Source organism: Dermacentor silvarum, chromosome 6 (assembly GCF_013339745.2).
Source record: "Dermacentor silvarum isolate Dsil-2018 chromosome 6, BIME_Dsil_1.4, whole genome shotgun sequence".
In the NCBI taxonomy this organism is placed as follows: Eukaryota; Metazoa; Arthropoda; class Arachnida; order Ixodida; family Ixodidae; genus Dermacentor; species Dermacentor silvarum.
The window spans coordinates 33,007,384-33,029,482 of record NC_051159.1 but is presented as its reverse complement, the minus strand read 5'-3'; the positions used below and the strand labels follow the sequence as shown (position 1 = coordinate 33,029,482).

The window sequence follows — 22,099 nt, the reverse complement described above, 5'->3', positions numbered from 1 at the left end:
TCACACAACAATTATATGTGCATGCGATTTGGGATAACTCCCACAATTATTCTCTGTGATGTTCTGGAAGTAGTCAAACGGCTGGAATTTTAGGCTTACTACTTCACTAACCATTGCCACAGGAGAAATGTTTGCTGATAAGTTCGATTCGCGAGAGTTAGCATACAAAGACAAAAAACCTAATCGTAGCGAGAAAGAAGAGTGTTTAGACAAGTTCATGAGCTGCTTGTAAGTTTCGTGCTGTATCAACCCCCTAACAGCGTCCCATGGTCGCACCAGCACCAAATGTTTCTCAAGTAATCAGTGTCATCAGTAACTTGTAAGACATATTTGGCAAGACAACTGAAGTTGAGATAACGTATCCAGAGTGCTATTTGATAACATTGATTCTGTGCAGCATGGCATAGATGCAGGTGGCTTTCTAAATATGAGATGCGAATTGCACGCCTAGTAAATAGTGCTACTTCATCCTGTACAGAACAAAGAGACTTATTATGCCAGTGCGGTTCAATCGTCTGAGCAAACGGATTGACACAAGATGACGATATCTTATCTGCCGACCAGTTGTAGCTACATTTACATATACAAAATAAATGTGGCGTGCCACATGTAGCCTATTTCTGTGCCATCACTAGCGCACTTAGCAGCCTTTCAATATCGAGTCCTCTCGACGACATCGCTAACTGTCTCTTTTTTTTGTAGATAACTATGACTCAAACAAAGATGCAAATAAAACTTGAGGGGTGTCGACGTGATGTTTTAGCTTGATTTTGATTTCGGGAAGCGTTGTGTGCCTGCTCATATGATGTTTAATGTTATCTTCACCGAGAATAATATGAATCATTGTGAAGTTATAGGACACCGACGCACATCTCCATATGCGCCTTGTTAAGCGATGGAAGCCGTTTGCAATCTCTTCATTGGAAACATGCAAGTGAACTTGACCACAATGGAAAAAGTTGACATCAGCGTTGAAGCTGCCTTGCGAAGTTCCTAGGGGCCCCGTAATCATAATGGACTACGCACAGTAAATTTCAAGAATTATGAAGCAAGGTTTTTCATTCAGCATTGTGCGCGGGATGGGAAGTGTTTGTTAAATTTAGTATCTGTGAACAAGCGTCATGGTTCTGCCATTTTCGAAGGTTTCTAGAAGTGGACGCGTTTACTTCAAGTCATTGGCCTAGACAAAACACTATTTTCAACTGTAGAGAGCACACCGGGCACGAAAATTTCGCATACTTTTGTAGAGGAGACAATAACGTTCTTTAATATTTTCTCCTTTCTCATCAGCACTCTTTCACGCGAATTACTGGAAGCTTGTCATGTATATGTAAATGAATTACAAAATTAAATCACAGCAGGGTGGTCTGCCACCATTAACGTATGCTGTAAGGAAGTAAGGTAGCGTCTTCCTGTGTGGTCTGCCTGTGGTATTCCAGTTATTTTTATATTGTTGCTGAGGATTACCTGCATCCTCCTGTACTGTTTACAACCACGCGTAGATGGTTTCACAATTATTTAGCCCCAAAATTATTCAGAAAAATGAATTGTAATGAAGAAGCATCGCAGGTGGTAAATACAGCACTTTGGGGTACAGCAAGTCGTGAAACATATGAACAAAGTAAATATTCTTACAAAATTCACACTCAACGAAGCAAGAACAAAAGAGAGAAAGCGAATGAGTGCTCTGGGAGAGAAAAATGTTACTAAAAGGGCTAGGATTGTAAATACGTTAGTAATGCTGAATGAAATAAAGAAGACTGTGTTATCGTGGAAATTCTGGAGGGTAACTCATTCCATTCTTTTATTGATAAGGTTAACGGCGAATTCTTGTACTTTTCCGTCCGGGCGAAGATAGGGTTAACTTTATAGGCATGATCGATGCGATGTGAAGTATGAGTTGGCGGTAAAATGTGTGACCGGGCAAATGATGTGTTGCTGTGATACAGTGTGTGAAAAAAGCATAATCTGGCGAATTTTCTGCGCATTGCGAGTGGCGGCATGTCTAGTGTTTGCTTCAAAGATGAAACGCTTTGAAATCGGGAGTAGGATGACATGATGAATCGCGCTGCTTTATTCTGGACGGCTTCGAGTAGATAGGTAAGGTTGATCTGGTAGGGATGCCAAATGACTGATGCATATTCTAGGGAGGGACGCACGAGGAAAGTGTATGCTTGAAGCCTGGTGTCCCTGTCGGCCAGATACAAGCGTCGCTTCAGAAAGCCAAGTTTACTTTGTGCTTTATAGTTGTGATATATTCTATATGGTCAGTCCATGTTAAGCTAGAATTTATGTAGACACCGAGGTATTTAACCGAAGTAACCGAGTTTACTATGCTATTGTTTAATATGCAAGTATTTGTTTGAGACTTTGGTACGGAAGCGAAGTTCAGGTGATCGGTCTCTTCTGTGTTAATTTGCATCTGCCATTTGCAGCACCATTCCGTTAGTTTATTAAGGTCAGATTGCAGTGTTATAACATCGTTAGGGCTAGTTATCTCTCTGTAAATCACACAGTCATCGGCTATGCCATCATACAGTCATCACACAGTCATCGGCTTACGCTTTCTATCGCGCATTACCGTAAGTCCTCAAAGATCTCCTTGTAGTTTCTGCACGACGCAGAGCTGGCTGTATTTATTTTAGTTTCCTTCACATTATACAATGATCCATACATTTTGAATAAAAAAGAACGTGTGTTTTTTTAATAAACTTGTCTGTGCGTCGAAAGATGTCACTGTGGCGTTCCGGCTGCCCATACTAGCGTTATTGGAATTCTAGAATGGCTGCACATAAAGTATCATTCAGCGAACCGTACATATGGTACGTAACCCAGCATTAAAAATGGCCAATGGCCAATATTACGCTCAATGAACACAACTGGGCAAGGGTAGAATTACTGCGCCATGTATTTTTCGTGTTATCCTCTCGCTGAATTACAATTTTTGATATGTAATACAATACGTCTATAATACGTACCAACATGGGTCCGAATTTTCTGCATTGATACCTTATTCGTAAATTACTCGCACTTTCACATCCGGCCACGTCGAAAGATATGTGTGACCTAATTATTAAGCGACCTCTTTCAATTACACGTGACGAAAGTCCACATAATGAGCTCATGTAAGCCTGAGAACCAGCGCTAACACTTTTTTCACCTCTTGTAAGACTTGTTGTGCTTTGGGTCGGGCTGAAAATGCGCGGCACACACTAAAGAATCAAGATGTCGCTCTGCGCGACGATGAACACTCGCCTGGCAAGAGTCCCTGCCGCCTTCCTCGAAGCCAGCGCACATGAAGATGTTGGGTATGTATTCGTGCCTTCCAGCTGCCAGGAACATGTTCTTGCACTTTTCGTTGCTCACAATGGGCACCTTGACCTCTTGTAGCACGGACGGCAGTACTCCACCTGCGAGAGCAAAGCGGAAGGCTCTGTACGCACAGCAAAGCACGGACCCACAAATCTATAAGTAGAGGTCATCGATCTGAAAATCAATGTGAAATCAAATTACGATAAGGTGAGATACCATGAATGATGCCACATAGTCAAACAATTGTTGCCCTGTAATCGTTATGACAGCAAATTGTGTTGCATATATAAAACCGTGCATTGGTTATATCCAATGTGCGGCATACACGAAAGAATCAAGACATCACTCTGCACGATGATTAGAACTCGCCTGCCAGGAGTCCTGCCTCATGCTTCGAAGCCAGCGCCGGTTATAGCCATTTCTCAGCATACACTGGGGTTACTTAAAGCGTTGTTCATTGACGTGATAAAATAAGATGGCCTCAAGAGATAATGCCAGCTACTCTTTTTCATATGTGAAACTTAAATATATCACACAGAGCACCACAAAAGCAAGAGAAATGCACGATGTAATACAATGAAAACAAATCGAGTACGAAATGTTACAAGAGAGAATGAAACACTCAATAAAGTCTCACAAACACTGGAGATGTTTAAACTAATAGGTGCCAAAAGAGAGCACAATTCACGCATATGAATGCTTCAAAATGGAAATATTATACGTCATACATGTTGCTTTCACCAGAATAATACGTTACTCTACTATATCGTATTGGTCCATATCATTATCTTGCTCTAAACGCTTTTCATAACAGCGAGCGCAAGTTCAAGAATAGCTGTTAGCAACAAGCCTAACAGGTTATTTATGCTCACGGCTTTCTGATTAAGCCTTAGTAATGTGAACAGCTGGCTTCTTGGTTTAAAGTACTTTCGGCACTATAAATCGAGATGATCGACATCCTTATCTGCGTTGCCGCATTCGCAGTTCTTTTCTGATAATGTCTAGTTTATTAGCAATGCAATTTCAGACGAGAGGAATCAAAAACATCCGCCATCATACGTGATAGTGAGAAATCACCATCGTGTCGTCTTTGTGTGTGACCTGTGTACACAGTAAAAAACAAATAACCTTAAACCTTCTGGTTTGTCGCCCGGCTGACACACAGATTTAAAGCTGTAAAACATTTATTGTACACAGATGCAAGCGCAAACGACGCCTGCGGTGATAGAAGTCAGATTTGAAAGCTGTGTACTAATTCGGACCACGTGGCACACATTAAATATCTCACGCGAGAATTTGACAGTTATTACATGCAGTTTCAGTGTCTTCCGTTGCAGCTATCATCATGCTTACTCGCCCCAGAAAGTCGCCAAAACAGAAATATTTGTTCGTCACTAACAATGATTATTCGTTGCTAATTAAGAGTAAGGGTGTTAGCTGCGCGACAAACAGCATCCTTAAAGGTGCGAAAGTTTTTACTAAGTAAGACACACGGGGGAGGTTAAACACTATTCTTTCGAAGTATCCTTGGCTGGCAAGAGCGCGCGAATCTCTCGTTGCGGCATTTCAGCGGTGAGGTGCTCCACTTACTAAAATGGACGATATGGCGTTCCCGCAAGGACAGCGCGGGCATTCAGAAGGGAGCCGTCCCGGTTTCTCCCAATGTACTTAAGTGATGCGCAATGAACTTCCGAATCTTTATATTTAGCAGAGTAATTTCATGGCGTTACGTCGGGGGACTTGGACAGCCGGCGTGGCATCATGGAAGGGATGCCTGAGAAGCTGCGGACTTGCGGATTGTTCTGTTTCAGCGTGTGCGTCATCCTGTTCACATGTCTCGCACGGCGCTTCTGAGTGATGACGCTCAATGGTTATATATAGGACAGGGCTGCACAACTCAAAATCAGCCAGGGCACAAAACCAACTTCTCTGGAAGCGGCACGGAGTGTAATTCAGTGTGAAAAGTTCCATGCTTTGCTTGCGGAGAGCCAGTCCATTTTGTGTTATTCATTGCTGTCCTCATCATGTCACGTCACTTCATGAAGATCGAGCGCGGCTATTGTGCAGAGACACAGAAAGAAAAATACACGTCTCCTCACAGACGTAGGCGTTTCAGGAGAAAAGAAGTCGGTTTCAAGCAGAGCATTGTTGGCTATGTTTCTGCATTTGTATATATCGAGGTTTCTGCATATAGACCGACGGGGGAGCTGCTCTCTCTGTACGCCTTTGAACTTCGGTGAACACTGTATAACAATGCAGCTCTTGCTGCACTGTATAGCCGAAGTCCTTCGGCGTTTCCAAGAAACGGGTCATGAAACAAGTGGTGTTGCATTTATTATCTTCGAATGGCATGGAACGCTGTTTGATTTCTAACATAAGGGTTTCGAGAAGCTTTTCTTTTTTTTTAACGTGTACGAAAGTTCATCTTCATGCCGCCGAACCATTATAGAAAAGAAAGGAATGCACCAGAATATTATGTTTTAGCATAGCGGCTCTTACAGTTACAGTTTCACACATGCCAGCTTCACACCCGCGGGCTCTCCACAGAATCACAATGATTTTACTTATTCGGCAAGCGATTATTGCAAACAAATGAACGGCGTGCAGTCAACTCGGCTTCGAAAATAGATGGTCCAATTGGACTCGTCGTCATGTTTCGCTAACTTCGCTTGGTAGCGGGTCTATGGTAGGCGCTATGCTCGCGCGAAGTATCGCTGCTGCTTACGTAGAGAGTGTGCGGCGCCTGTAAGATTAAGCAAGCATGAGTGGAGTGGATGGCAATCTCTTAGCTGAAACTGTTTAATGTACATGTTAATTGGGTTATTGCAATCTGCGTCTGCCGCTTACCGTTTTTTCGAAGCTTGGAAGTGGTGACAATGCTAAGCTGTGTGGCTCACAGCCCAATGAGCGGAGTCTGTCTCAGCTCGTTTTATGTTTGCGGTGCGCGTAGTTCGACACTTAACAACGTTTGGTCTGATCTTTCTCGTGCTGCTTCATACTTTATGGTCGCCGCCTTTTTCATTCGTACCACACGGCTCTGGTGAATAGACAGCAATACTTCCTAGGCAACCCTTCGCACGATATGTCCCTTCTAAATTGGACACCGGTAAACCCCGCTTAACAGTACTATAGGCATAAACGCGTGGCGGCAACATAGCAACGTCCAAAGGTTCGTTGTCGTCCTCCATCAAACCCGCGGCAACGGCTTACATTCCGTGCCTGTGAGTGCAACGCCACCAAACACGGCGCGAGTACCCGCTCCGAATAACAACAGTCGGAGGGGAAGGCTGAACGAAGCACGCGTTTCAACAAAAGCCGTGACGACGACACTTATTACCGACGATTGTCAATTTGCGGCGGGCCTCTAAGCGGTACAATCCCGAGCCTTTGAGCGGATCAAAGAAAAAAAAAATCGAAAAAAAAACGAGGGGCGCTCAAGGCGTAGAAAGTCAGTCGAAGGCACCGAGGTCAAGTGGTCGCATCCCTATACAGCACGCCGAACAGTGCGAAAGACGGTGACTGCAGCCTGCAGACAATGTAAAACGACTGGATTTGTATCTTCAAAGACCAAACCGACTGAGAGTGGCAAATGGTGCGCACGTTTCGTCACGCATACCGCTTTGGAGACACGGTTATAACTGATGGCTACCGCAGTTGTTTTTTTCACGGTACAGTAGGAAGAAATTGTTTGACACCAAGGAAGCCGCGGGGACGTCAACGAGCCGCGTGACAAGCGCCATACCTGGAGAACTTTTCCCTTAGATTCTCTCACTATTTCTCTTTCGGAAGGCAGTGAGGCAGCCAGTGGGCGTCGGGGATGGATTCCGGGGGATTAACATAACGAGAATGGGAAACCGAAGTGGGTTGGGTGTCTACATTCTACCCACAAGGCGGCTTTTCCGCGGCGGGGCGCTGAGATATATCGGTGGGACGACTGCGTTGCCTGTCGAACAGTGCCCCAAAACAGAAAAAGAAACAGAGGAAAAGAAGTCGGAACATCTTCAAAATAGTAGAGACCCACCATACCATAGGGAAATCTGTCGTTACGGTCGTTCAATCACCGTGGAAACCAATTACATGGAAGTTTTCTAGCCGAATGCGATGTCGGCCTAGTTAGTTCATGTTTGAATTGTGGTTCTGGCGCAAGGAAAACTAAGGGTAAGCAAAAGGGCACAGAAAGATCGCCAAAGTTTACTGAGTTTTGACAGGCGTATTCGTTAATGAACCATAACGTTCAATAAGTTCTACGTCATTCCTTCTTGTGGTTTAATTCCGTTGAGTACAGCCTTCAGGTGTTTGCTTAGAGCGTCCAAGTGTTTTACATGTACAGCTAAACTTCTTTGTCAAAAGATTTGCACAGCATAAAAAGAAACCGATTCAGTGAAGCCCGAGGGTCGCATCCATCTCACTTGTTCGTTTTTGCAGCCTAAGACCTTGCACGTCGCTCGCGCCTCTAAAGACCCGGCTTCTAGCCGTCCACAGTCGACCCGCGAATGTGCCGTCGACACGGCGACAACATGGTGGCGGCGGCGGCGGCGCGAACGCGTCTGGAGTATAATAGCAACTAAAATAAAACAAAATTACCGCTAAGAGCGAGCTTAGACTTCCAGCCAAAATGACCGGTCATAATGAAGAGAATGGCGAAATTTGCGGCACGTCCGTCGCGCAATTATACTGTATATGTTTCGCTGTCTCAGCTGCTGTGGGGTTTTACCTACACACTTCTACGGGGGATTCGGCACTGTGTATACATATACATTGTTTCCGCTCTCCATTCCCATGCATTCTCCTTTCGGTTCCTCTTTCCACCGGTGCGACGACACAAAGAATGATTTCTTCTAAGGAGCAGGAGTTGCACACGCTTTAATTTTGGAAAGGACGAGAGGTCAGCCTGAAATACACGCTTCTGGCTTGTTACTGCACGCCGATGGAAGAGGAAAATGGAAAAAGTTCAAGGCACAAGAGGCGGATGGTCGTAAAATGTGATCATGATGACAAAACAAATGCATGATGTCACGTACACGCGGTAGATTCGAGTGAATATAACATAGTTTAACAAAAAAAGTCAAAAACTTCAGACCAGACAAAGAAAGCTTCGATTATACTAGAATAAACTCTCGTACATTCTTACCAGCGGCGACCCAGTCCACTAGATCATTATTTAGTATAAGTAGAAACAGAAAAAAAGTTTTGATAAACTATTTTCGTGTTCCTTGTAAACTCTCAAAATATAAAACGGATAAAAAACCAGGGGACACATACGAGAGACTAGATTAAAAAGACGACGGGACTAGCTGGAACTTACAACCGAAGGACTGACACTTGAATGACGAAAATTTACCTGTCGGCAGGCCACGTGGTGCATGCGCAAAACTGCCATCGCACAAGAGGGCAATTTTTTTTATTTATCTAAAATCACCAGTGACAGTAAGGAAATTAATCTCTTTATCAGTGAGGCACAGAGGCTTGTCATTAACGCAAGTTACCTTTTTCCTAGTTATGTGTAATGGATCCAGAATCTCTCTTTCATTGATCGTTTTCCCCCAGCCTAAGAAAGTTGTGTCCGAACACAGGTGTGCACTCGCACTGTGTTCTGAGGCCTTGTGGGAAGGAAACCTTGTGTTCTCTAATGCGGTCTTTGGTACACCAGCCAGTTTGGCCGATGTCTGCTTTTCCACACGATAAATGAATGTGGTAGAGCAGTGTGGCGCAAAGCACAAGTATGAGAGCATGATTTGTACCACACGCGGCTCCTCTTTGCGCTCGCCGGTTGATGCTGCTGCACAGTCCACTTAACTTTCGCGGAGCCGAGAACACCATGCACATTCCATTTCTAATCGCTACTTAATGTTGTGCAACAAGTTGTGCACATAAGGCATAACTACAATTCTCTCTTTGTCGCCAGAGAAGGTGCTTTCGTTTCTATTTGGTATTTCCCTGCTTGACAACTTCAGTGGTTCTACCAGGGTCTCGGCGACCGATTTCGTTAGGTGGTCTGGAAAGCCAGGTGACATTAGTATTCTTGCCATTGTCTCCACACTCGACTGGATTGCGTGAAAACAGCTCCTCTGCCGCGCATTCTTGAAACAGAGCGTGGCTATACTCCTCTTTGTTAGTATGGACTGGCATGAGCTGTATGGCACCTAGTGAGCTGAATGCTATATATTCTTAGAACGCAGAGAACACAGCCCACGTGACTGTCTGTGTTGAAAGTTAATTCTAGGTCTAGGAATTTAATACAATTATTCTGCGACGATTCACGAGTGTAACTAAGTTACCTAGCACATCCACTGAAACACTTCAGAACATTTGTGGCCACTGATTGTACACTAAGATCAGACGACTGTGCTACGAGTACCAAGAAGCCATCCATGTATCTAAAGATCTTGACCGCACGGTTCTGGTCCAAACTATTTTAACAGTACGCGGTCAAAATTTGCCTAGAAAAAAGTTCGTCAATGCAGGAGCCATACAGGTGCCTATACAGATTCCGTACTTCTGCACATACACGTCACCGCGAAAGTCAACAAACGTAGACTTCAGGTATAGTGGCCCTAAAAGTTCCAGAAAACTACCCACGTAAGAAGGGGACAACACTTGCGACGCCGTCACACCACTGTCCTCTAGGAAGTCCCGTTCACAGGGAGCAGCTCATATAATGGAGTAATATAACTCTTCGATGTCCACTGAAAACACATCCCGAAATACTTTCACACCGAGAAGCCCTTCTTTGAGGACGTCAACTACGTGGGTTGAGCTCCTGACTGCGAAAGGGTCGCTGATTGCAATGGGGCCTAGCTTGGACAGGAAAGCTCGGCCAACCAATTTCTGACATGAGCCGCCCTTCGTGACTATGGCTCGTAACGGGCACGCAGGTTCCTGTGTCTTTGCAGAGAAGAAAATACGCAGTATGTCGCCTTTGCATGCCTTCAGTTTTTTTTTTTGAGCCACTGAAGGTATGGACGCTTTAGAAGCTGGATGACCATTGCCTTTGCCTTGGTAGGTTTCACATACAACTTCTTGAAATTTTTGCCAATCGCAACCAATCTCTTCTCGTTGAAGGCGCCTTTCGGTAGCGCAACAAAAACCTCCTTCTTTGTCAGCCTGTAGCAGGGTCAGTTCTTCGCCCACGAAATGACTGACGAGCGGCCGCAGGACATCCTTGTTACCGGTCCGCAGCTCGGAATGGCATCGCATGAGACACACCACCCCTTCAGCGAGGTACCTGGCCTTTTCCTCAGAAGGTACCCAGCCAGAAATATTTCGCGTTGTAGATAAGAACTGGCTACCAGCAACCCGTGGGGCTAAGCTGTATACTTCGGACCCTTTCTAAGGAATTCGTTATAGCAAATTGGAAGAGACATGCCGTCTAAGTAGGTCTCAGGGCGGCTTCGAATGGTTCTTTGCCTTCTTAGGTAAAGTTCGGTGCACCTAATTCCAAAGCACTTCTGTTGCTTGTGCTGCTAAACGATGGGGCTCAGTTAATGCTAATTGACCCAGCCCTCGTCTGACCTTGTGCAGAGTAAAAGCAGCCATCCTTGCAATAATCTGACTTCCCTACCAATCCTGCAGATGCGTCTGCAGTGTCCAGTCGAAGGCTCTAGTGTTTTCTTCGTTTACAATGTGGCGTTTTACCGTTTTTATCCGTTTTACAATGTAACAACTAGCCCAGTTCACCGTTTTGCCATTCTTTAAAATATGTTTTAAGAAAAACGGCATATTTAGCTTGAACACCCAAAAAAGTTTACGAAAGATGTAGTGCATTGAAAACCCCCGCCATTATGATGCTGCCACAGTTCAACGGTTGTGATCAGCAATGCCATGTATTCTTCGCAAGTTCAACCCAGTTTCCGTGGGATGATCGCGAAAGGCACTGTGTATGTGCTGCTCTTCATTGGACCCCTTTGACGCTAACTTAGGCCACTGCGTATGGGCCGATGTGAATGGGGGAATCTCCTGTACGTATGTACCACCGAGCCTAACCATTCTGCAATGAACCTCTGTCACGTGAAAACATGGGCATGTGCCCATTGGGTCACTAGGTGCACGCCACTGGGTGCGATACAGCTGTATATGTGGCACTGGATGTGCTCCGCTCTTTAATGAACCTCTCTGACGCCAATTTTGCTCTCTGAATATTACAACAAGCACCAGGCGCTGTAATCCGGATCAGTTCGCAACACGTCGCAAAAGCATTAACCGTTCGCTGCAGAACAGTTATATGATTCATAATAACCATTCTCTACCAAACCGTGAGTGCTTTGCATCACGTAGATGACAGCTGGAGTTGAGTCTGCTTAAAATTTCGGAGCCATAACCACATTTTGTGAACCCGAGCTGTGTATGTTGGACGCGAGGACGTACATATGTATTATATCTGAACACACCAGGAACATGTGCTCGCTGTATACTATAAGACAAGGTACTTCTTCTCTCGCTAACTTGACTGTCGAAAATGCATGACCGGATGTTTTCTAGCGTCATGAACGCACTGCTGCCACATCGCGGATAAGAGGTTGTCCAAACAAATATATACGGAACATCACAATGACGCCGACGCCGATGGCCAAAATTCGCCGGGAGTGTTCACATAACTACTATGACAATTATAACAGATAGTTTGAGCCGAACGTTTGTAGTCCGCTCTGTTCATGGCATGTATATTCTTAAAAGCTGCACGCAGTCACTATACCGGATCATAAACGTCCCTGCCGGCAGCGGCACATGGAACGCAACTCAAGCTCGGTTACTGAGAAGCAGAACATGAGGATGCGTCAGTAACTTTTTCTTGCCGAAGTCATTAACTCACTGCTGTCGTTCGACCACTATAAGAATGATGGTTTATGCATGAAGTTTTCATCGAACTGGCATGGCTTCGTCGAGAAGACAAACTGCAGCTTCACCTGTAGTTAGTTCAGTGTGAGTTGGTGGCATTGCGTAAGAGTCGCGCATTTCTTTAGAGCAGTGGAGGAACTTACGTTCACAACCACTTCGAAATTGTTTTGTATAATATCGACTCTATAAAGGGTGTCCCAACTATCATGCACCAAGATTCAAGAACATGCAAATGCCACGTAGTTGGACAGAACCAAGGTGATCTTTTTTCCGTCACTTGGAGATACTCAGATCATTTGTCGCATTCCGCCTAATTACATAAGTAGTCCTAATTAATTATTCAACATATCAAATATTATAATTAGATGAAAATTGTAGAGCAATATGAAAAACTCCCGATACAGCTTTCTGTTGCTCAATACGTGCTACATAAAGGTGTTTTCTGAGCGTGAAAGAAGGCCGCGAATAAACGCAAAATTGCCGCCGGACTGGCAGCTCGAGGCCCTTTGCGTGTATTCGTGGGCTTCTCTCACACTCGGAAAACACTTATTGCGATGGCAATTATATGAACACTTCCACGGGATTTCTGCCGTCAGCGTCGCCGTCGTCATCACCGTCGCCGCGAGGTTCCGTATAAAGTCCAAGGGCGATAAAATCGTCGCCGCGCGCCGTCTGCGCGATTGAAACCGCGCGGGGGACGCGCGCTATCACAGAGAGCGAACGCACGGCGGAAAGCAAACGCGACCGTAGCGATAAAGGCCGTGGGCGTATAGGAGGGAGGGAGGCGGGGCGACGCTGTGCTGCGGCACGAAATGCGTATCTTGCAACTGGGCGCAAGGGGAACTGGCCACTCAATCTCCCACGCGAAAGAAAGAAAGCGGGAAGGCAGCGCGGGAGGGAGGGAGGGGGGGGGGGCAGCTTCTACTCTGCCAACACAACGCTTGTACTTTGCCCGGCTGTGGCGGTCGCCCGCACCGTCTCTTATCTCCACATGACTCTGACCTTTGTATGCGCTGTGCATTCGCCGTTCAGTTTCCATTGACCGCACGAACCTTCGCCCGTGGCGGCGGCTGCGCTTGCTGCCAGCGTTTTGACAGTCGTTGTCTGCGGTCATTCAGTGTGATCTATTCATGTTTGCTTGTGTGCGCTGACACCACGCTCGTTAATTTAGTTAGTAAGCGAATGTGTCCAAGTTTATGCAGCCGATAAAACTACTATCCCTACTCGAATAGCTCTCTGCTCGAATCGTATTGCTGCAGTGTCAAGAATTCGATCCTTTTGACGCTGGTCGGCACAGTTTATTGTTTCGACTTAACAAGGCAAAGAAAGGGACCTGTGCACGAAAAGTCGCAAAATGTGGCTTGAAAGTGTTCGAGGCCCGGGTGTGTATCGCTTTCGCACACTTTTAGATTTTCCTGCCAGACCTGTTGGCGTGCACATCTGAACACAATAGCTGTGCAACTTATGCATGCAGCTGCTGCGTCCCGGTGCTCCGACCGACCGCGCGTGGCATCAGCTTTACGTGGCGATATACCACGTGTGCCACGTAACTTGTGTCGAAATTGCCCAGCTGGACAGAACCTGGTTGTTTGCATAGTTTGCATGACTTGTAGCAAGTTGGAGTATTTCTTGTATTTCACCTAATTACATAATAATTATTCATAATACTTAAGTTCTGAAATAATATATTCAGAGCAACTCTTTCACTGAGAAAATTGTTGACCATCCTGAACAATTGTTGATCCAGCTTTCTGTTGCTCAATACGGGCGAATAAAAGTTTTTTTTCAAGCCTGAAAGAAAGCCTGTAAAACATGATAAAGTGATAAACACTTTGTAATTGATTCTCTGGCGTTATTTAAAATTGATTTCTGGTCAGTACGTGTGCTGAGTGCCTAGAATTTCTTTTTCTTTTCTCGGGTGGTGTAACGATATTGACCCCTATACATTGAGTTGCAGTGTAAATTGAGAATAGATTGACGAGCATGTCATTGCCTTTTAAGTAATATTTACTATCTTGCGCACTACTGATTTTGGTACAGTGTGAAAAAAAGACGAATTAAACCTGATTATAACGTTACGACGTCGTGAATATTTCTTTTTCATCTAGGTAGATTCCGTGGCATTCGTCGAGAAAGGTGTTGTGCTAGATTTTCCAGACCACGAGTGATGCCTTTTAAGTAATATTTACTATCTTGCGCACTGTTGATTTTGGTACAGTGTGAAAAAAAGACGAATTAAACCTGATTATAACGTTACGACGTCGTGAATATTTCTTTTTCATCTAGGTAGATTCCGTGGCATTCGTCGAGAAAGGTGTTGTGCTAGATTTTCCAGACCACGAGTGAAATTATTGTCACAAATGTTTCTTCAAGGCAACATATCTGTCACTGAACCAGTACAAAGAAACATACTGTAAGTATATAAATGAGTGCATTTATCCGATTTTCTGTTGCAGAGTGACGTGAACTATATGAAAACGACGGGTAACCATACCAAAGGGACACGAATACTGAAAATGTTGTTATGCATATTTTTACGTATGACATTACGAAGGGCAAATAGCTACTGGGCCTGGATAAACAAACGTTTTCATTCATATGTGGGATATTTCCCATTGGCTAGCTACTTTTTTTCTCGATATAAGTGGAACATCACGATACGGAGGGACCTGCTCTGATGAACCATTCCGTCTCTAAGAAGTTTTTTTCACGAATACTGGCCCCGATGAGTATGAGTGCGTGCTTTAGTTTTCTGTATAATCTTGCTTAAGCACCAGTTCTTTATATCATTTATTGTGTGGCTGATGATTATGTGGTTACTATATGGCTGATGATTAGCTAGACTAATTCTTTAAAAGGCAGGTTCACATTAGACTGATTAGATGTATAGAGGCTCGAATGAACACGCTTCTGGGTACCCCATTTCATTTGGCACGAAAAAAAGGACGCTGTCACGCACTGGCACTACTGCATGTAAGATTACAAGAGCACCTACATAAATATTTATTTATTAGTAAATATTAAATTATATCAGCACGCGAAATTGCCAGTGCCAACCCAGACTGATATTTGGAGCTCGCATCCACGTTAATACCGTATTTTTTTCTTCCACAAACGCCCTCTCTTAAACGCGCCAACCGGGCCATGGTACAAGTGTGGTCGGAAGGAACAGGACGGGGTCCTATACTCTGTCGCGAAGCTGGCGTTTTCGCCAGAGGTATGATGGAAACAGTGTAGGGACGCATGCAACGCAACCCTTTCATTCTACTCGCGATTGTTGCGCGCTTACACTGGGTGTGTTAAAAAGAACTTCTTCTGTAGAAGTTCTGACACGAAAAGGCCAAGTATATTTGAAGAGACGAAGGAGAAACACGGAGGCAAAGCCACGACTCAGCCCGGCTGGCTACCCTGAACAAGGAAGAGAGAGTACGCAGCTCAGGTGTGCTTAAAAAGCGGACAAACTAGAATGTTCACTAAATGGAAAATGATACATCCACCCAATTCCTACGATTGGGTTACTTCTCTCCACCTGGCGGGTTTCCGCTGAAGTATTACGTTAAACATAGAATGTTCACTCCTGCTTCTCAGGTGGTCAGTAATCCTTGCCATTGACTTCAGAAGCCACAGGAGCTCTCTGGTGGGCTCTCTGCCGAAACTATGTGCAAACGAATAAAATCTTACCACTATACCGTCGATCCCGTGCCACGTACCTTCGCTCAGGCGTCCCCATCCCGTTACGGTGGCGTTTCGGCCAATCAGGTCACCGGACTCGTCGTCAGGTGGCAGGCAGATGGGCGCGATGTGAGGCATGAACTCGAAGGGCTCGTCCACCTTGACCAGCGCCAGGTCGTTCTCGTAGGTGAAGAAGTTGTACTTAGGGTGCACCACCTTCTTCTTCGCGCTGCGTTCGGCGTACGGGTATGGCTCGAGCACGCTCGAGAAGTCGTATTCGCCCACACGGATCCGGATCTGGCTCAGCAGCAGGCTGCGAGAAGCACCAGGCGGCGTGTTCTAGTTACTGACAATGTAGCCAGCATGCCTACATGGGCCGTTCACATGGGCACTTTGTCACAATAACGACCAGTTCATTGTATACTATATGGTCGATTTGTACGTGAAAAGGGTTGTATACCGACATATTCAATGTTTCATTTGTGCGCATAATGAGCCATGCTGGCGGCGCCAGGATGGCTCATTACGCCAGGATAGCGTACGTGAGGATGGCGTACGTGAGGTTACGCCAGGATGGCGTAACGTGAAAATAAAATCGTCCGCAGTCAAGGCCTGCTAGGGCAAATGCTGGTTGCATTAAAACTTGGTGAGCTTGAAAAAAAATTACAGCGGACTCTAAACGAGGCCTCAAGAGGCCGGGAATGAGAGTTCTGTTTATTAGTAGATATATTTACCGAGTGATTGAGCTCAAGGGTACACTAGATGTTTTTGTGAAAGGAGCAAATACTTTATTACCGACAGCAGATAGTAGGTGCAGCACATCTGATTGCAATGATTCTTCTTACAACGTTTATACTTGCACGTAGCCACCGACTAGAGCTAGCAGCAGAAATTATAATTCCCCCTCAAAAAAAAAAAAAAAAAGAAGAGACATAACGTAAAAAATGAACCCCCGTTTTAGTGAACCAACCACTTGCGAAGTCATCGATAACTTTGATCTTCGTCACCGGCGTGAGTGCGTTCTGCTGGCGTTTCTGTGACGCCTTTGATACGCTAAGCAATCTCGCAGCTCACCGAAATGGCCGACGCAATAAAACCACAGCTATAGCCACGACCACGGTAAAGCAACACTAACCAGCAAAAGCTGCCTTGGCGAGAATGGCGAGAACTGGCGAAAAAACCGAAAAGGAAAGGCGGGAACAGTGGTGCGTGTGGCAATGCCACTGAGATTGACCGCTCAGTTTCGTTTTCGTTACTAAGATTCTACTCTAGTAAGCACATCGCGCGAGCCTAAAAATGATATGATTTACTGTGGATGACTTAGAGAAAGAGAGAGAAAAAAAAGACATGAAGTCTAACTAGAATTTGTCCAGTTGGCTACCGTACAAGTGGTAAGGGGAGTGAAAAAGAGACAAATATGACACAAGTGTTTAGACTCATGACGTATGCAGAGCAAAGTGGCATATCTCTATAGCCGGGCGATGAAGTCTGTTACCTTCAGATATTATAGTAGCGCTCACGTGACCTCTTATAGGCCGATTTGGCATGAGGGTGAAGCCAGTCTTTCAGGACCTTTTAACGAGCGTGACGTGACTCAATTTCTGTGCATTATTAATGGGAGTTTTCCACTTTGAGGATGGAGCTGAGGTCCTCTAGAAAAAAAAACCTCGGTGTTATGCGTGCATAGACTGTGAAAGAGTAGCCTCTGAGTGTATATGTAAATTTCCCTTTCACCATAAAAAAATAGGACAAAACTTAAAGCAACTTGGAGATTTTGAGCCTATTGTCACGGTGTCACGAGAGCGACAAAGAAGACGATTACCAACAAGACGAAAGAGACGACGTAGTGGGGCTAACCTAACGTTCTGCCATACTGGTTGTACCGGCCATATCGTCTGTAGAGTAAACACGGTCCCATTTAACCTTATATCTCTGGCCGTTTCATTTTTGGTGGAGGTGCAGGGTATTTCACAAGGCGGAACCCACAGCGGACTTGTCCTCGGCTGCCTACCTGTCCTACCATGCTGACAGGTGACCAGGCTGCTGGGTCGAGCATGGCGTTAGCACCCAGCGCCCGTTTCAATATATGGTCAGCCACACGTCAGCCAGAATAAAATTGATGTCCGGCGTTTTACGCACCAACATGCACATGGTCGACGCGAGAAATGTGTAGATGCGGCAGCAGTTGGTAATTATTCAGGCCAGCTCCGGCATTTTCAAGGATGCCCTAAAGTAGCCGTATATATAGGTATATAACCTATGTGTTTCTGCATCTGCGTTAATAGAATGCCGCCTATTAGGGCAATTATCGCACTCCATACGCTGAGGTGAGGGCGCTGAGCACAACACAGGCGCTGAGCAGACATACCTGATCACTGAGAAGACAACATAGGTGTTCTTCCTTCAGTCCTCGTCTTTTGTGGTGTGCAGACATGCCGATATTAAATCACCAACTCGCCCAAGATTCCACCTTATCAATTTACTGACTTTATTGCTCGGGGATTGCAGCTAGAAGAGACAAGAGTGGGGGATGCACGGTTACCCAGAAATTTCTGTATCGAAATGCAGTCCCTAAGTACCACCACTAAAACACAGAGTTGCCTGACGAGTACTGCTGGGTTGAAATTAGAGCGGTGCATTTGCTAGCCATGTAATTCAAGAAGTATTTCCAGCTTTGTAAACGTAAAAAAAAAGCGCACCTATCAACCGGAGGTTGAAAAACAGCGGATAGCGGATACTGTAGTCTATACAATCCATATGGTTAGGTTCGGTAAATTGGTCAAGGACGCAATTATGAAAGGAACCTGTTGACGTAACCTGCTTCAGATAGTTCAGCAGGTTAGAATGTTGAGCAACCGCTATTTGTTTTCTTACTCTGGTTTACTAATATATATTCCAGCCCACCTGGAATCCTTAAGCCAGACGCACATTCTTTCACTTGTTCCCAAACTGTCATCGATTTTAACGAAAGCAGAATGCGTAAATATTTTTCGGGCACAAGCTCGCACATGACAAAGAGGTAGAATTTAGTCATTCGGTTGTCTCGTGCTCGTAGGCGCTGCTTTGAATTCAAGATGGACACCAAACTGCCTTGCATCCGTATCCTGTTCACCTAATATTTATGTAACAGTCGAGCGATTGGCGCTTGTTCAGGCCCGCCAATCCTCTCACTGAATCTATGCTTACAGTTACAGCCCCTATGCTAGCGTAATTTATCTAATCTGTCAAACTGCAGAAGCCCAACTCAAGAAAGAGTTGTTCTATGATAACTGCGAAGTATTAGTTTCGAACACAAGTTCTTCTTTGGCGACTTCACGTCCATTTGGGGTTCCTGGGATCTGGGTATCGGGCTGCCACTTTCTGACCACTTTCGTCAAAATAAGGCAATTCCAGGCCTCAAAATGGCGTCCGAATGAAGCTTCGAACGAGAAAAAAAAATCCCCATGTTGGCCTAGAGCTACATACGGTGCAATAATTAGGCCAATTAGCGCAATAATGCCGAAATTAAACTAAGATGAGTTCGTTCAAACTGCACGCGGCTAAAATCGGAACCGGAACTGTGGCTTCAGTGTGCACACGCACGTGTGTGCTTGTGTGTGTGTATCTGTGCGTGTGCGTGTGTGCGCGTCTCTCGACGCCTGCGCTACCTCGCGCACGAGGTGCGCCACGCCTTTTCTGAGCGCTTCTTTGCATGGCTTCGGGAGGGTTCGGAGAAGACGACTTCCACGAATCGACGCACCCGCGATACGCTTCAAAGTACATGCAGCTTGTATGATAAATGCGTTTTCATTTTTTTTGGTCAGTGCTTACTTTCTCCTCTGCCTCGGCGCAAGTACTCGCAGAAGTAAGTTTTATTTTACTCGCAGCATTCGGGTGGCTCGTCTTGCAAATCACTGCCGCTTCTTGAATGGTGCCGCTATCTGGTGGCGGCCGAGAGAACTCCGCTCGAGGCGGAAAGGAAGAAAGGTAAACCGGTTTGTTTCGTTCCCGTCACGTTCGGCCTCGTCGGTAGCATCGCTTAGTGGCCGTAACGTGCGCGCGGTGGAGCTGCTATCGGCGCCCGAACGAGACGGAAGCTCGTGAGAGGGCGATTCAAATCGGCTCGTCCGACGCGTTGGTGTCAACCAACGCGGCGCGACTAGTGGAGAGAAAAACGAGAACGGTCGAAGCGGATACTGCGATAATGCGTAATGGATGTAATCCGGGCCCCTCCTGCGGCAGGTCGTTGGTCTCCGCGGTGATTGCGGGACACGGCATGGGTGCGTGAAATGACGTCACTGGCCACGACATGACGAGTTTCTGCCGTGCCCTCCGACTCTGGAGACGTTTAATTTATCGCACGCGCGCGGCTTTGCATCCCGGTAAAAAAGAATAATCATAAAAAAAGCAGCGAGCGCAAAGTGTGCGTGAGAAAACCGTAAGATGGCCTGCGTATCCCTTGCGGCGCCACTTTATCATAGAGCGATGCAGTCCGCTACTGCAGTGAGCTGTATAGAGGAGCGCGCATGCCGGGTCAAGTTGCGCATACTCAGATGGTGAGTCAGGCGACCGCACCACTATATAGCGGATCGAGCACCGCGCTTTGCTAACTCTCCCTAATTTAAATAGTTTCACGACGTTGACGCTCGAGATAAAACAGTGTCTGTCACTCTTGCTTCATGAGACCAACTTTGTTCGCTATAGTTTTCTTTTTTGTTTCTGCTCGGCGGCTTTTGTAAGAAACTACCCATGGAGGATAGCGCAATGCTGCCTCATGGCCTGGATTACTAAATTAGAGAGTCGATAATTAATCGCTACTTGTTATTGGGCGAGTTGTGAACCAACACAGTGTGTTGGTTCACACATATAATAGTGTGTTAAGACGTGCTTCCTGTCCTAGTTTTATTTCACTTTGTGTTGCGTTTTAATACACGGTTTTAGGCATTATAGCAGTGGTGAATAAGAAATAATTAACCGAATAAAATATGTGCTGTAGGTTACATTCTCCGAAAGACCAACTGAACGCGGCCAGTCCTCCTGGAGTGGTCATTCAGATGGGAACGGACGAGACTAGCACCACTTACGAGACCTAAGCTCGCGAATTCTGCCACGAAGTAAATTAGTATTATGTTCTGTTTACAACCACAGGGCACGTGCCTCCGAACTTGTGCAGGGAAATAACAGCTGAAACTCCTATGCACTTCTTAGACACTTTTGAATACGAATATGGAGAAGCTAGTGGTTATTTACTGAATGACGGGTCAGCTCTGGTTATTTACTGAATGACTTGATGAAAGACCTGCTGAAGTTCCGCAGTAGAGATACTTGACGGTTGAGCAATTATTCAGCGAATAAAAAGCTGTCTGACATCGTGCGCTGTCGGGCAAATGTCTACACCCTTAAGGGATGAAACTGAAGAGGCGGAATTATTCTGTCCGCCGTAGGCGGTTTCTTTGTTACAAACGTGTTTAAGAGCACTGGAAATAAGCAGGCTGCATAGAATCGCTAAATGAAGGCAGCATTTAACTTTTGTCAGCGCATGACGCGAGATATATTTTCCACGTGATCAGGCAGTAGTGCCGCATCGTCCTTGCTCAAGTCCTTACATGCGTTAAGCTGCAAATTCTGCACCAGAGTTCTCTATCGTTGTGCCTACCCCTTGTTTTCATAATGCTGAGCAAATTACAAACTTGTCGAAAGGAGAAAGAACTGCGTGCAGCCGCTGTGTTTGTTGAGTTGCGGAGTGATATGACAATACATGAGTACAGTGTTGTAAGCTCATAACCATACTGCACCTCACAATTTCCGTCATATTTTTTTCAGATACTTGTCACGCTGTATCCAGCCATGTGCAGGACTTTGTTAATCCAACACATCTTAACTGTTACAGCCTGAACCGAAAAAAAGAAATGTGGAAGTTTTGCATCACTTTTCGGGAAGACCACGCTTATTTTCTTCCTAATTTTTCGTTCCTAATTCCCAAGTGGCAGACAGTGCCCATTGCAACCCATGTAACGTAGAAGAAACTTCAAAACAATTTTCTGACTGCCTATCATACGAAGAAGACAGGCTTGCCCTCTGGAAAGCTTTACGGCACTTAAATGACATACATTTTACAGAAGAGAAGATCCTGGAACATTGGCCTCGTGCGTCAGGGATGTGAAATACCACAAATGCATTGCTGCGGATTTTTTTTTTAGGTGCACCGAACCTATATGACCCCTTGTGACGAACTGTCCGTGCATACTGTGAACTCCCCTCCTGCATTTCAACCTTTCCTCTCCTTTCCCCCTTTCCCTGT

At 45.5% G+C, this 22,099-nt stretch overlaps 1 protein-coding gene across 1 annotated transcript in view; it reads right to left on the bottom strand.

Annotated features, from left to right (window-relative positions):
• LOC119455391 (serine proteinase stubble) overlaps nucleotides 1-22,099 on the bottom strand; it is a 111,260-nt gene that overhangs the window by 1,054 nt on the left and 88,107 nt on the right. Inside the window, exons 6-7 of the mRNA XM_049668735.1 lie at nucleotides 15,858-16,132; nucleotides 3,252-3,410 (exon numbers count right to left, since the gene is read on the bottom strand). Of these exons, the coding sequence (XP_049524692.1) occupies nucleotides 3,252-3,410; nucleotides 15,858-16,132 (434 nt within the window). The remainder of the gene's footprint in view (nucleotides 1-3,251; nucleotides 3,411-15,857; nucleotides 16,133-22,099) is intronic.